At 37.4% G+C, this 15,189-nt stretch overlaps 2 protein-coding genes across 5 annotated transcripts; both read left to right on the top strand.

The window, feature by feature from the left end:
* Positions 1 to 1,295: 1,295 nt before the first annotated feature.
* LOC148819495 (lymphatic vessel endothelial hyaluronic acid receptor 1-like) lies at positions 1,296 to 6,221 on the top strand. The gene is made up of 6 exons (XM_088935111.1): positions 1,296 to 1,496; positions 2,436 to 2,598; positions 3,860 to 3,999; positions 4,574 to 4,822; positions 5,102 to 5,180; positions 5,610 to 6,221. Exons 1-6 carry the CDS (start codon positions 1,415 to 1,417, stop codon positions 5,794 to 5,796), a joined length of 900 nt encoding a protein of 299 aa, XP_088791237.1. The 5' UTR covers positions 1,296 to 1,414; the 3' UTR covers positions 5,797 to 6,221.
* A 1,678-nt stretch (positions 6,222 to 7,899) lies between these two features.
* On the top strand, positions 7,900 to 14,984 carry rnf141 (ring finger protein 141). 4 transcript variants are annotated; one of them, XM_088934530.1, is made up of 6 exons: positions 7,900 to 8,053; positions 9,030 to 9,241; positions 9,791 to 9,899; positions 10,552 to 10,733; positions 11,250 to 11,357; positions 11,882 to 14,984. In XM_088934530.1, the coding sequence occupies exons 2-6, from the start codon at positions 9,045 to 9,047 to the stop codon at positions 12,030 to 12,032; spliced, it is 747 nt and encodes a 248-aa protein (XP_088790656.1). In that variant the 5' UTR covers positions 7,900 to 8,053; positions 9,030 to 9,044; the 3' UTR covers positions 12,033 to 14,984. The 4 variants fall into 4 exon arrangements, with proteins under 4 accessions (XP_088790656.1, XP_088790658.1, XP_088790657.1 ...); XM_088934532.1 differs by having other exon boundaries at positions 7,907 to 8,053; positions 9,068 to 9,241; XM_088934531.1 differs by having other exon boundaries at positions 7,943 to 8,053; positions 9,027 to 9,241.
* The last annotated feature ends 205 nt before the right edge of the window (positions 14,985 to 15,189 follow it).

The following is a 15,189-nucleotide window of genomic DNA, read 5'->3' as shown; positions in this document are numbered from 1 at the left end:
CTGCATGACATTACATCTCATTCCTCCGCACAATTCATTCGTTAACCATTCACATCTCATCTACAGACTGACAACTATTTCTGTTCCTTAAACATCATTTATCAGGCCTAGTTTCTTCTTCTTTTTTTATATTGCTTATCCCTCATATTACTGTACACCCCACCACACTGTGTCCCCCTGCACCAGAAGGTTCACTGAAATGCACTGTAAGGTGACAGGAGACACTGTGCTGTAAGATGTGCTGATTTCTGATAAGATGTTAAACAGAGACCCAGTGCCATGTGTCATTCGGGTGGGTACTTCATTGGAGGGTGACGTGGGGTCCTCCTATGAGGCACATTGTTATCTTTTGGGATGAAGTACCATCCAAATGTAAGGAAAGAAATATAACTTGATAATCCTGCTTCAACCTAAACCCAAGCTCAATGGTTCTGCCATAGTATCTTTCTTTTGATGTCTGTACAGTTCCTACAGGTTTATGGGTCATACTTATAAAGAAATTGTAAATTATGTTTTAACCCCTTATATGGGAGATTCATTCAATTAAGCAGATTAGAAATCATTTGAAATGAAAGTAACACAAGGACAACAGCTAGACATCTCTGATTTAATTGAACAAACTGGCTGACTAAAGGGATCAGACTTCACACATGTTTCACATGTTCACAATGTGATGATTTAATGGTGACCAAGGAGACTTGCTGGACTGTTGCTCTCCAGGACGAGTGTGGGTCAACCCTTGACCTTTGTAGAGTCTCCATTTGAAAGTAAAATTTAAAATGTAGTCTGAAAATCTGTTGATACCTTTGAATATGATCTTTGTAATAATGACAAACAAATCAGACAAGTGAATCAGACATATTTCCGGAGAATGGTCCTGCAGGCATCTGAGGAGATGAATACATATTGATTAGATTCCATTATTCCTTATGCAGTGGAGGATGGAGAGCAGGCTGCTGTTTCCACCTTGTGGGATAAACCATTATTTTCTTTTTTATTTCATCATCTTTCCTATTTACTCAGCTATGTGGAGCTGAGTTTATGTTATCCATGCACCAATAGAATCCATGCCTTATGAAGGAATGGACCATTCGACTTGATTCAGAAAATATTAACTGCCAGACAGTCTGGGCATGGTGATTCTATGGGCAATCTTTTCTCTGTGTCCATGCTCACTTTTATCAGTGTCTGAACAGTATTTCACGGGTTCTTCCTGTTTCCTGCTTCCTGTTTCCTAATCCAATGTCCTTGTCGTCACGTGTGATATGGGTTCTCATTTGTGCAGCACAGAGCCCCCTGCATAGCCCATCCTGGAGAGGGCTGTGACCCAGTCATGCCACCTCAGGGCTTCACAATGTATCCTATAGCTGAGCACGGTGCATCCTGAACAGTGCACTCTTCATGGTGAAGAGCCATGGCGAAGCTTTGTCTGATCTCATGTCTCTCTTTGACTTTGGCCATGTCAGCCCTGCTTCAGAATCCCATTACAAAGGATGGTAAGACAACTCTTTAAATGTTTTGTTGCTGTCAGTTTTTCATTTCATATTTGTGGCTGGCTTTTTCATTGCTATTTTTCCTTTCAAATTTTAAACAGTTCCAGTACGTTATCATAGATGAATTACAGCACCAATATACAATATTATACAATGTCATTATATACAAAGTATATAATGTATATATACATTACATAGTAGTATAATATACATAGTAGTATAATATACAAAGTCATTATACAATGCCTTCACACCTGAAGAAGGCTCCACGGCCGAAACGTTGTGTTCTCTTTCTTCTTTTTTTCAGCATGGAATAAACCTATTACTTGTTCCAATATACAATATATTTGTTTTTGCATAAAATGATCAATTCTGTCAGGATCTCAGAAACCTGCCTTCTTGTGTACATAGTATTTATGTTTTTCCAGAGTACATTCACTTCACCATAAATTCACTTTGATCAGTGAAGTGGATACATAATATCTTAATCACTACAAGACTGTTGAAAATAAAAAGAACAGATTTAGTGGGCAAAGCTTTAAGTTACGTTTGTTATGAGTAAAGTGTGTTTTGATGTTTTTAATCAATATTGTTGCAAGTCAAGTCATTATACAATGCCTATAATAATGAGTGCCACTTTTTAGAAAAGGCATTCCATGAACATGTGGCAGCCCTGTCTCTGGATAAAGGGGTTTTAAGGTATACACATGGTGTCTAGTTAGGTAACAGCCTAATTTGACTGAGGATCTTAACATTAATTTTGACCTTGAACTCCAACATTTGATAACTGCACCTCCAGTTCTCTTACAATATTATTTATATTTATGTTCAATCAAGCAATGTCTAATGAAGATATGACACAGTAAATACAAGTTGGCTTAACTTTCTCTTTGCAGAAGATTCACTTAGTTTTCTAATTTGCTTGTCTTTTGTATTTTGCAGGTGTCCAAATGACTCCTAGCATTTTAGGAGTTTATTTGTACTCAGTTGGACAATATTCTTTTAATGTCACTGAAGCTAGAAGTGCTTGTGAATCGTTAGGAGTAACCATAGCTACGAAGTCTCAGGTTTCAAAAGCTCAGCAGAATGGCTTGGAAACATGCAGGTGTGTGATATATTCTGTTAACTGGTGGTGTGATATTTTTCTTTCTACCATGCCAAAAAAATGAGTGTCAAAAGCTTTCACTTTTTAAATCAATTTGCACTTCAAGCAGAAGTCCGGCCCAGCCCTTGTTGACTCCTTGTCTGTGGAGAGGGCAAATTCTGCAGGGGTGCTGATGAGGTTCAGTGCTGATTGGAGAACAGGCACGTCCCTCACTGACAGGGGCAGAGAAGGTGCATGTGATTTGCTGGGAGCTGAGGGAGCCCCGTCTCTCTACTCCCAGCTTGACACCACATTACGCATGAGGGCCCGGTCACAAGAGGGCGAAGGACTTGACCAGGCTTAACCCTGCAGCATCTGTGTCATGCAGATCAACCCAGGCAATAAGTGAATCCATTTGAGACATTTGTCTTCTGGGCAGGACTTGTATGTTGTATGTTGTACAAGTACGTTGGCTTTTCTAGCTAATTGGATTGGATCATTTCCTGGGCTGCCCTGTACTCCTGTCTGATCCTTCACGTTGTTTTCCACTTCAACCAAAATAAATGTGTTTCAGCTTTGCCAAATATTGCGGGTTTCCAAGGCATGATACAAAAAATGAAATGGAGTACATCTAGGGGCATGGATTGTAACTGTGACTTTTGTTCTGCAGTGGTTCCCAGCCCTGGCCCTGGGAAACTGGTGTGTCTGCAGTGTTTTGTTGTTCATTCTAAAACACCAGGCCTCATGAATGCCTTCCATTGATCTGCTTGCTTAGGTTTTTTTAATTTACTTGTTACTAAACTCAGTTCTGAATTTAAAAGATACCGTACTTCATGTGTGTTGTTCACAACAACTACAGCATACAGAAATTTAAGCAGTCCTTATCTTGTTTAAATATTTCTAACTAATCAGCTTCTAATAGTTGACTAATGTATGATAAACAGACACATGTAGAAATGAGATATATCAAACACTCCCATTGTGAGCATTTTTTTCTTCTGCAGAGGTTCATATGATTACATTTCAGCCAACCGACATGGATTTGGGGAGTTCTGAAACCCAGAAAATGGTACAGGGTTGATACCCATTCCAAATCACATTCAATGTTTTAAGAGCTGAAAACAAATTTAAATTTATACCCCAAACAGAAAATTGAAATAAACTACCCTGTGAACTAAGCTGGACAAAAATCAAAAGAGGTTTGTGAACCACCATTTCGAACTAGTTTGGTGAGAGGAAAATAACTGAACTAAAAATAATATTTGTGTAACTTTTCTTGCAGGTATGGATGGGTGGATGAGCAGATAGCAGTGATTCCCCGAATCAAGAGCCTTGACAAGTGTGGTAAAAATAGCACTGGGCTTGTAGTGTGGCGTGCAGACCATTCAAACAAATTTGATGTCTTCTGCTTCAATTCATCTGGTATTAAACAAATCTTTTTGCTTTCCTTTCATATTCACAAGGGATGTTTGATGCATCTATCTCAGCAATCTCAAATCAAACAGAGGCATATTGTACCTTATTAACAGCTTTGTTTTGAAAGCGCAGTCTTTTTCAGAACGTGATGCAATGACAATGTGCTCTGAATGGTGGAAAAAAAGACAGCACTGACCTTACATGTCAATTGGAATTCTGTCAACAGCCGCGCAAATGTGAGAGGAAAAGAAAAGAATGAAAACATCCTGCATTGACTTCCTGAAGTCTCCTCTGAGGGTGTTGAACAAATGATTAGTATAGGTTATTGGTCAAGTTACAAGTAAAAAAAAAGGTTCAAATGGAAAACACTGCTAAGACATGAAAAAAAACACTTCTGTGATAAACAGTTACCATTAAAGAAAGAGGGCCGTTTGGATAATGCTGCAAATGCATAATAACAGACAAGCTCCATGACTTATGTAGTCACGACGGCGCCTTGGGGCTACCTTGTTGTGAAAGGCGCTTTATAAAAATGAATTGAATTGAACTTATCTAAAACTACCAGAATTGTGTTCCACAGATCCATTGATAAATGTGACAAGTGTCACCACCCAAACCTCGGTGACCGCTGAACCAACAGCCAGAGAGACAAGATCCCTGACCGCCCAGCTGCCCTCGATGACATCAGTGTCCTTGAAAGCTCCAAGGTCTTCTCCTACGCCAGAGACACAGTCACCATTCCTGACCACAACGTCGTCTTCAATGCTTCGTTCTACAACTGTCTCTATAGATCCTCTCTCCCAGGGCCTCTTACAATCACCGTTCACAGGTCTGAGGTCCTGTATGTTACTTATTTAAGAAACCACAGTTTTATGGTCAGCCAGGAGAAGTCATCAGTTTAATACCCGGATGATATATTCCTGCTTGTTTTACCATTCCTATAACATGTCTGGTGTATAATTAATGATATTTTACTTAACTGTTGTTAGAATCATATTCTTCTTTATACATACGGTTGCATCTAAGTAACTTTCTCTAAGCTGTAGTATTTTTAAACTTGAATTCAATAGGAAAATGAATGACGGTACATGTGTGTTCTCCCTCACAGCGTTACCGATAGCACTGTTTGTCATCACGGGGATACTGCTTCTCACAGCTACTGCTGGTGTGGTATGGTATTGCAGAAGGTGAGTGCGTTGGAATCACTTTTAGAACATTCCTACAATGAGACATACTGTATTTCAGCCGAAGAATATTTTCAGACCTTTTAAAAGATATTTACATATTTGTTTACATAACAAACTTTTTCCTTAGTATCCAGAGAGGTCAAATAGTAGATGTATAAAAAGCTGTGTAAAAATGTAATAATTCGATTAGTAATATAGAATAGAATACAGAATAAGGAGAGTATTGATTGACTAGAGGGTATTCACTCTTTCCTGTTTGCTTAATAATAATTAATAAATACCCCTTCCAAAAAAGTACACTATGCACTGACTAACTGAATGAATGAGACCTTTATGTATTTTATGTGTTTCATCTGAAGACAACTGTTTATGATATATACGGTTTTATCACATTCTAAATTGCTGGTTGTTTTTGCTTTCATTTTGAAGGCATAAAAATGTGCATCCATTTTCAAACAAGGAACCTCCGAAGGAAAATATTGAAACTGAAGTGTGGAAACAAAACAACCGTGACGAAGAGCACCAAGACAACCAGCTAGAAACCGATCTAGACAAGAGCAGAAAAAATTCGCAAGACTTACATTTGGAGGTGGAGCCCGAAGCAAAAGCACAATAAGAAGAACAACTTTTTCATGGAATGATAAAAGCTGGAGAAAAGAGATGTTGATCTTTTTGCTTGCCTAAAACAGGCATAACTACATTAGAAACAGCAACCTGAAATATCCTTTTCTACATTGTACTTAGTTTCTTCATTTACTGTACATATATGTGTTTAGACATTTAACATGTTTAAAGGTAACTGTATAAATGTGGATTTCTAGGGTTAAAATAGGAAGCATATTTTATGCCATTTTAACTTCTTTAACTGAAGCAAACATTTCCATTTTGCTATTTCAGTTCAGGTGTATGTAACACTACAAAACAGAGTGCAGAGGTTCTTTGAGGACTTTTATAATGATCAAATATACATATGGGCACTGGCTATTTTTGCTTACTTTGAATATATTTGTAATTAAAAAATAAAAAAAACATAAACATCAAGTGCAAATTTTGCAAAGTGAGTTACTGTTTCAAGATAAGCTAGGAAATGAAAAGTCTTTCAAAACAGGAAAGCAGGAAAAATTCTCAGTTTTGCACAACTTTGATGACTGACCTTTTATTGTAAAACGAAAAAACACGTTCTGCCTCTGGAAGTGACTGCTTGGTCTGGCAATGGGAAGAGTTTTCCATTTTCCAAACTTTCCATCTCTTTTGCTTTAACATACAGTACAATCACAATGAATGTGAGCACTCCCTCTTTCCCCTCCTCTCAGTCCAGAGGACGCCCGCTTTCTCTCTGCCTTCCCAGCATTCCCTGCTCTGTGTCGAGCGTGCCCCACTGTAATGACAAGAGCAATAAGAATGTCAGTGAGCCTGTCAGTGGTCTCCAGCTTGGGACTGTTTCATACCTGCGCCTTCCAGGGAGGACAGCAAGCGACTCAAAGCCTTGCTCAAAAAAACACTCCAAGAGTGGTGTGGGTTACCCAGCATCATGCAGAGACAAGTTTCCCCTCCACTCTGAGAGTGTGAGAAGATAGTCTGGGATTCCTCCTCCAGTCTTACGAGGGCTACGGGACATCCGAGGGTGCTGCCCGTGCAAATTTGTTGAGCAGGGTAAGGAGCGCTGGGGTCTTCTTCTGCCTTCTCCTGGACCCTGGCATCTGACTCTGCCACGATCGTTCCTACGAAACTTCCCTTTTCCCCATAGGTGTCTCCTTTCCTGACTGGGGCTTTTTTATGCTTTCTAAACAAAAGGCTCTTGACTGTTCCCCCTGGGGAGAGGAAGCTTTGAGTGCTCCTTCAGGAAGCGGCTGTCCAAATCTGGCGCATCCCTTTCCCGGGCCTACCTCCCCATCACAGGTACACTCTCGCCTGTGTAACACCCCCACACGTGACCCGCTGCGTGCTGGAGTAATTGCCCAGTGTTGGTGTTAACAGGGCCTTTGATCAAGACAGGAGCTCAAAGAATAGGGCATGAAACTGAATCAGCACCAAGGTGCAAGTGATGCATCAATTCAATGAACATCCAGTCACCACCACCCGGCACCCAACACTCAATTCTTTCCATTCTGTGACACAATGTCCGTGACATACAAAATACGAGGCTCAGATAGCCCATACTAAAATAATGTGTTGGCAGAATGTAGTTGAAGAGTTTAATAAATCAATGATTTGGCAAATAATACGGCAACGTTCACAAGCCTCTGTTAAACTGGGGAAGAAAAGCTGTAGCCAGCAACAGAAAGGATGAAGTTGGCTTCGCAGTGCCCCCTTGCGGCGATTTATGGCGTTCAAAAACACCGCAGAGGTTTAGTGCGTGCTTTTGATGATGTCCAGATCCTCGGAATCACATCATTAATCTGTGTCGTTTAGATCAGTGGTCCTCCACGAAACAAATTTACAAGGAAAATATCACTCCAAATCGCACACAATTCCCGCCCTAATCTCTGTACCAGTGCACAAACACGAAGAGCAGGTACAATATTGTGGGATTAACAATGGAAACGCTGTCACACAACGGGTGCTCCCATGGGCAAATTAAATCCACAATTTTTTCATATTCATTCGTAACTTTATTACATTGGAAATTAATACCAATTTAATATCCTATCCCCACTACAGACTTTTCTGCTGAAATGAATGTCCACGGCATAAACCTCAGCAATCAAAGGGTGTTTCCTAGTGACGTGTCTTTAACGTCATCAAGTAGCGACACTGTTTTCTATACCCGATGAAGTGAGCTGCGACTTCTGTGGACTATTCTGTTACTCTTTTGAATACTCATAAAATTACAACTGGTCTTAATAACTGCTTAAAAATGAAATATTTGATTGGTAAGGAAAAGCAATACAGAATTTGGGTTAATGTGCAATATAATACGTTTAACATGAATGTCTCCATTATCGTTTTTTGTACACGTATATATTTTTCCTAGCTGTTTACAAATAAAATTAAAATACCCTGAAAGACGATCTATGATTAGTGTGATTTTACGGAGTAGCCTGAATTACGTGTTTGATTATATGTGTACTTTGTCTTGGTAGTTAGATCGCAGTTGCGGAAGGCTGTATGTGATGTGGTTGGTATGGCCTTTATCGCTTATTTGTATACAATTTGATTTTTAAAAATGCGAATATTTTTTAGTGTTCAAGGACAAAAAACTATTTGGACTTGGACTTCAAGCAGCTTTAATGATACTTTTCAATATCATTGAAATGTGCTTGTCTTAGAAATGCAAATTGTGACATGAAAATGAAAGGTAAAATAGTGTAATGAAATCGAGATAACTAAGTTATAACTAATGGATCTGTATTCTGCGCAATGTTGATAACAGATGTGTTCGGAGGTTCCTTGTTTGAAAATGGATGCACATTTTTATGCCTTCAAAATGAAGGCAAAAAAATGCAGTTTTTGTCAGTTTCAATTTTGTGAAGGATAGGGTTGGGTATTTGTGTAGTTATATAAGGACACCGAGATGGCGGGGGTGTCATTTCAATTCATAGATGTTAGTTACATGGGTTCAACACTGTCCTGAAAAGTCTCCAATGTCAAAAAGTGCATTGTTTTTGAATAGTAATGACATCAGCAATTTAGATAGCTATTGGCTGTTTTTTTATACTTTTACTGTTTCTTATATTGAGGAACGAATGCCATAAATTTCATTCAACCGTAACTTTAACAGTGTTTCAGCAGTTTCTGGCAGTACCAGAGTACCAGAGGAGGTGTCGTTTGTTTGATGCTTAAATAATGTGAGAGATACTCCGCTTACCTGAGTAAGTTAACTTTAATGAGAACGGGTTTCTTAAGCAGGAATTTCACTAATGAATGAGACCTAACTTCCTCCAAAGAATCTGGCGTCAGGACTTGATTCGGAAGAGCATGGGTCAACAGATCTCTAGCCAGACCCAGATGGTCATCAACAAGCTTCCGGAGAAGGTGGTGAAGCATGCAGCCCTGGTGCGAGAGAGTGGCTTTCTTACCTATGAGGAATTCCTGGGGAGAGTGGCAGAACTCAATGAAGTGTAAGACTCACTTCTTCCATTTCCTGGGCTGCCGTAAGAACAGTCTATCTTGGCCTTTGAAGTGACATTGTGACTGAAAGCCTGCCCCAGTTTAATTGGAGTGCCACAGTAGAATGTTGGTAACAAATCAAAATGTATGAAAAAAATGTCATTGGAAACACTCAAACACTTTTTATCTGGTAACCAGAAATTTAAGAGCACAAAGATGGAGAAGACTATGTTCTGTTGCTTAGACCGGTGATTCTGAAATAGCCTGCAAAATCAAAAAAGAAATTCCAGCAGCATTACAAAAAAAGCCGTTAGAGTGAAATAATGCACTTTTACATTTTTTTTTGAATATCTGAATTGAATGTTTTTTGTTCAATTATGTGATATTGTTCAGTTCACATATGTTCATATTTTTCAGAATATTTATTTAAAGAGAATTTTCAAATATGGTACACTTGTGGCAAAGACGTTTTAATGATAAGGTTAGGAAACTATGTGTGCAGTTGTAGGAAACGTTTGAAGCATTTTTAATTATCATGGGTTTTCTTTTGCATTCTTTAGAACTGCAAAACTGGGAGCCGGCCAGCAGAAGCATCTATTATTCGAAGTCCAGCCTGGCTCTGACTCGTCTGCATTTTGGAAAGTTGCTGTGCGAGTAGTTTGCACAAAGGTGAGAATGTTTTAAAAGCCTTCTTCAGCAATAATAGTGACATGCAAACTGTAGTGGTGCTTGTTTTATTCCAAGTGCTTTTATTCTGAGTGCTGCACAGTATCAGTCACACTTTATTTTAAATTGCTGTTTTAAATAGCACCTTTCAAGGAAAGTATCCTTCATAAAGGATATACTTTGCAGCCTCCATTAAATACAACTGAAGTTCAAGAGAAAATATCTAAAAATTAAAAAAAGCATGGTTATAGCAGATAAATGGTTACAAAAAGCCCAGGGTTCTGGACTGGTAATTATCCCAGCTGCTGCTGTACCCTTGAGCAACAAACATGTATCATCTTGCTGCAGTACAAAACCCAACACTGTCAACGGAAAATTGTTATACTTGGACGAAAGTCAAGAAGGACCTTCGATTGTATTTTATATACTGTATAATCAGGAAAATATATTTTAATAGATTTGCTTTTGAAATTGTGTTTGGAAAAGTAAATGGGATGGAGGTGTTTTTCTGGTGTGGTGTTTTTTGTGACTGCCTTACGCATGTTCTATGTGAATTGCCTCCAGATGTGCAAAGAGAAATGGCTAATCAGTACAGTTGTATATACCTGTTCATGACCATAGACTTTTCTTTTTATTCAATCCTGTATTATCTCAGATAAACAAAGTCACAGGGATTGTGGAAGCCACCAGGATAATGAACTTGTACCAGTTCATTCAGCTGTACAAGGATATCACCAGCCAGGCAGCTGAGGTGCTAGAAGCAGAAGGGGGCTGTGCAGGAGCCTCTGGAGAAGAGTCTTCAGAGACATCATGCCAGGCCAGCATGTGGATGGGCAGGTAATTCCTGCATCTCGCTTTGGTCGGAAGGGATTCTGTTTTCAAGCTAAGTCAAGCCAGGTGACTGAGGACCACACTCTGTATATCTTTAAGCAATGACTAAACAAGATTGTAAATTGTCTTAGCTACTTAAGTACCAACCAAGCAACATGGTAGTTTAGTTTTCCCTGCTTGTTTGCAGACTGTTCTTATCTTAAGAATACTGTCTCTCTAGTGTGAGTATAATCCTCTCACCAAGAGGATTTTGTGGTAATTATACACTAAAGCAATTTCACTACTCTTGTTTTCACATCTAAAGAGAGAGTTTCCTACCTGAGAATTGTTAATTCAACTGTTGAATTAGAGATTTTTTGTTTTACTTAGTATATTTTCTTCAGGAGTAGATATGGTCCATTTTAATCCTGGTGTACAGCTATAAAACAAGGCATGACAGGAGAGTTTTAGGGTGTTGCAGTATTATTTAAAACAGTAATATTTAAAGAAACTGTAAACTCATGTATAACTGAACCACCCCAGGGTTAAGCAGCTGACTGATGAGGAGGAATGTTGTATCTGTATGGATGGCAAAGCTGACCTCATACTGCCGTGTGCTCACAGCTTCTGCCAGAAATGCATTGATAAATGGTAAGTACTCTTAATGAGCGGCAGCACAAATAGCTTCTCCCTGAAGCCAGCGCTTGTAATTGTTGCATTCTATGACTTGATTCTTCTCTAAAGCATGGGAGATTGATATATAGTTATGAGTGGTTAAAATAAGTTGGTAAAAAAGCCCACATTTAGCTTTTTCCAAAGAAATCTATTTTTTTATGCTTTGACATTTTTTAAATGTTTGGTCAAATATGAGTTGATGACCAAAAGTGGAATAAAATAAAACTAGATTTACTGCCATTTAGTACCCAGATTGCTCCAGCAGTGTATAAATAGGTACCCAATTGGCGTGTAAAAGTCTGGAAGTTCTTTTACACGCCAACTGGGTCCCCATTTATACCCTCAGGATATAAAGGACATACAAGCCAAAAGAATTCATAATAACAGTGCTTGCATATATTGTCTTTCTATGCTCAAGGAAGACATATGTTGAGGACTGTTTTTTAGAAGCACTATAAAATAAATCCATGGAGAAACAACGGTGATGTTTGTTTCAACAGGAGCGATCGCAATCGAAACTGCCCCATCTGCCGCTTGCAGGTGACTGCAGCCAACGAGTCCTGGGTCATGTCTGACGCTCCAACAGAGGAAGATATAGCAAGCTATATCCTCAACTTAGCCGATGAGGCAGGCCATCCTCACAGGCCTTGAACGCACTGCGCCACCCTGCAGAGTATAACACATAGGCAGAACATTAAAATGACTCAAAACTAGTTTCTTGTGATGGCCTGCTGCTGGTTAAGGATGAAGAAAACCTGGCTTACTGATTTTCAGTGTTGACCAGTGCACTGAAAAGCATTATACTGATGCATCTGGAAAAATTACTGTGTGGTGTAGTTTTAAGACTATCCTTTGGTGGGTTCTCATATATCCTGTTAGTATTGGGAAGTCTTTTTTTCCATTTATATTTATAAGCTATCAAAATGTGAATTAAAGAATTAATGTGGGTTGGATAATCCATCAGCAATGACAGGAATTCCATTTGACTGTGTCACTATTATTGCTAACCTAGAAATTAAATCAAGTTGCAGTACATTTTTATTTTGATACCATTTTCTAGCACACTGATGCCTGATGTTGAGATGGTTTATTTATCATTGTTTTTTCTGTGGTATTGTATGACATGAACTTGCAATGCAGTTCTTATCTTCCTGGTTTCATTTCATAACCTTAAAACATCTCCCTATGCAGAGGCTTGTTTTCATCAACTTCTCACATCAATCAGAAAGGAGCTTTTAAAGTTAAAAATGCAGGGTACTCCAACACTTAAGATGCAGTCTTGAGTTACAGGCAACATTAGTCTGCTCCAGTCACACTCAGGGATGAAGTATCATAACAGTCATGAGTGGTGATAAATGTACATTTGATTCAAAGTTTTTGGTATATGGAATTAATTATGTCAACCTTCATTGATAAACTCTGCTGTAGTCTTTTCTTTCATTTAAAAGGAATCTGAAAGAAAATTCAGTTTGCGTGTTAAAATGAGCCCTGCTATTACACCAGCTTTTGACACAGGACAAAGTGAAATTCTGTAGTGTTGATGGATCCAATCAAAACATTTGTCAGAGAAAAGAGTTAAAACTTTAACACACCTAATATTCAAAAATAACAAAGAACTAAAAAAAATCTAAAATCAAGTCTGAAGTACTTGTAAACCAATTTTATATGATCCAGTGATCTTATGCTGTGCTTTGTTTTAAAAAAACTGGCTTTGATGTTTCTCTTGTTGCTCTTGATCATCACTGTAGCAGTCATATTAATTCCATGACATGTCAAAAGAATGTGTTGCAATCTGGGCACTTCTCATAAATTATCTACAGAAGTTTAGCTCAGAAAATTCTTAAGTACTGCATGTATTTCAAAATCCAGTCCTGAAAACAACTGATAAATGCAATAGAAGCACCTTAAGATAATTACAGGGACCTTAATATCTGTAATGGAAAGTTCATATTACTAATTTTATAATTGTTCATGGTCTTTTTAATAAGATACATTGCCATATACTCAATATATATATTATTTATGTACATTTATTGTTGGAATAATATCAATCAATATTGATCCTGTTAGGTTGTGGATATAAAGTAAGGATTTTTTTTCTTTTTTTGGCTTGCAGTGCATTTTAAAGTAGAAAAGGTTTGTGGTATAATGTATTACTTTGTAATTTACCAAAGACTAGAAACACTTCTGAAAGTGAGCATTTTGCAATACAAAACAAGTGTCTTAAAGTACAGATGGAACCATGTCTTACTTCTTAGATATAATCCAATAAACTGAAGATCTTTTGATGTATGGACTGAAGTAGATTATCCTGATGTGGGTACTGTCTTGAGGCAGATTTGATAGATTTTTATGTGGAAACTTCATTTATGATCCTATACAATGAAACATTTCACACCAGAGATAGAAAAGGAAAATTCACATTTCTTTAGGTGAACTAATCACTGATCGTAATCAGTGGTCAATGGGAAAGCTTCAGTAGGACTGAGAGTTCAATAAAGTGTTCATTTCAGAATTCTTTGTGTTCAAATCCGAAATCTCAAATGTATTTGTAATACAGGCAATCTTGATTATACCCGATTGTGGCTTTAAATACATAGTAGTTTAAATATTTGTGTTTTGTGGCTTGAAACCCCTTGTACTTCATAAATTACTTATGTTCTTTTACAGATGAATTTAGGTTATCTTTTAAATAATTTTGGATTCACATTTTATGCTGTAGTAACCAGAAGAATGCAACTGAAGTTGATAAAATGTGATTTTCTGCTCTTTTTCATGTTTTTAACAAGTTACTGTATTTTTAAAGCCTTTTTGACACTCGATAACAATACATGACACTAAAGCTAATATTTTTCTTGATGTTTAAAAATTATAGGATGTTCAGTAGTGTGTAAAATTATTAATATGATACTTCCATTATAAACAGAGAAGCATTACAAAATCAGAATTGGAAAGTTTCATTTGTTGCAGTTTTAATACTTGGCAAAACTATTTCTATTACAAGGCAAAAAGACGTTTTTTTAAATAAATGAAGAGTAAAATATACAGTAGCACAAAATTACACTTCATTGTGTTTGTCTTTCATTACAATGAAATTTGTTGTGTGAAATTAAGCCTTTCTCTTGCGTCATAGAATCTAGTTACAGTATTCCTTATCCTGGTTATACCTATTCCAAGATGTTTGCTTTGGTCTTAAATATGTTTACCCTCAGAGGGAAAGAGATATTTCCAAAATGGAAAATTTTAAAAGGGGAAATTATTAAAAATATCCACATATCATTAAAATAAATATTAAAATAATTGATTCACAAAAATAAATGTAGAAATTCCGAGAGCATTCACTGAGTTATTCATGGCGCGTGTTTTGACAAGTCAGAGAGTGCAGTATATCGGAGGAAAATGTTTAAGATTTGAATCAGCATGTTTCCAGTGAAAATACCCCTCTACCCCATCATCATTCCAAAATTTAAAAAATGTGCATTATCTACTGTTTAGCTGTATAATGTTAAAATGTAATGTAAAAAAAGTTTAAAAAAGCACTGAAAAAGTGTTGTATAATGTGTTCCAGACTGACTGTAGCATAATAAAAAAAAGTTAACATTCACTGGATTTAGTCTTACCTGATGGACAATTTCGACTGTACAGAATTTTTCTTAACTTTTTAAAAGATATTTTCATTAAACCTTATGTTGTGGCAAGATATTTGAGGTGAATGTCTCCAACCTTTCACTTCTCTGTAAAGTATTATATTTTATTTTTAGAAACCTACAGCATTGCAATCGGTATACATGCCTTACTTTAATTTCTC

The sequence above is a fragment of the Atractosteus spatula genome, chromosome 16 (genome assembly GCF_055471065.1).
Source record: "Atractosteus spatula isolate fAtrSpa1 chromosome 16, fAtrSpa1.hap1, whole genome shotgun sequence".
Classification (NCBI taxonomy): Eukaryota; Metazoa; Chordata; class Actinopteri; order Semionotiformes; family Lepisosteidae; genus Atractosteus; species Atractosteus spatula.
The sequence above is the reverse complement of the archived record's forward strand: the minus strand, read 5'-3'. Positions and strand labels throughout refer to the sequence as shown.

Coding starts and splice junctions, on each gene's coding strand:
- LOC148819495 (XM_088935111.1), top strand. CDS start 1,415: ATGGCGAAGCTTTGTCTGATCTCATGTCTCTCTTTGACTTTGGCCATG. Junction 2,599..3,859: donor AATGGCTTGGAAACATGCAG/GTGTGTGATATA, acceptor CTTTTCTTGCAG/GTATGGATGGGTGGATGAGC. Junction 4,000..4,573: donor CTTCTGCTTCAATTCATCTG/GTATTAAACAAA, acceptor TGTGTTCCACAG/ATCCATTGATAAATGTGACA.
- rnf141 (XM_088934530.1), top strand. CDS start 9,045: ATGAGACCTAACTTCCTCCAAAGAATCTGGCGTCAGGACTTGATTCGG. Junction 9,242..9,790: donor GTGGCAGAACTCAATGAAGT/GTAAGACTCACT, acceptor TGCATTCTTTAG/AACTGCAAAACTGGGAGCCG. Junction 10,734..11,249: donor GCCAGCATGTGGATGGGCAG/GTAATTCCTGCA, acceptor GAACCACCCCAG/GGTTAAGCAGCTGACTGATG.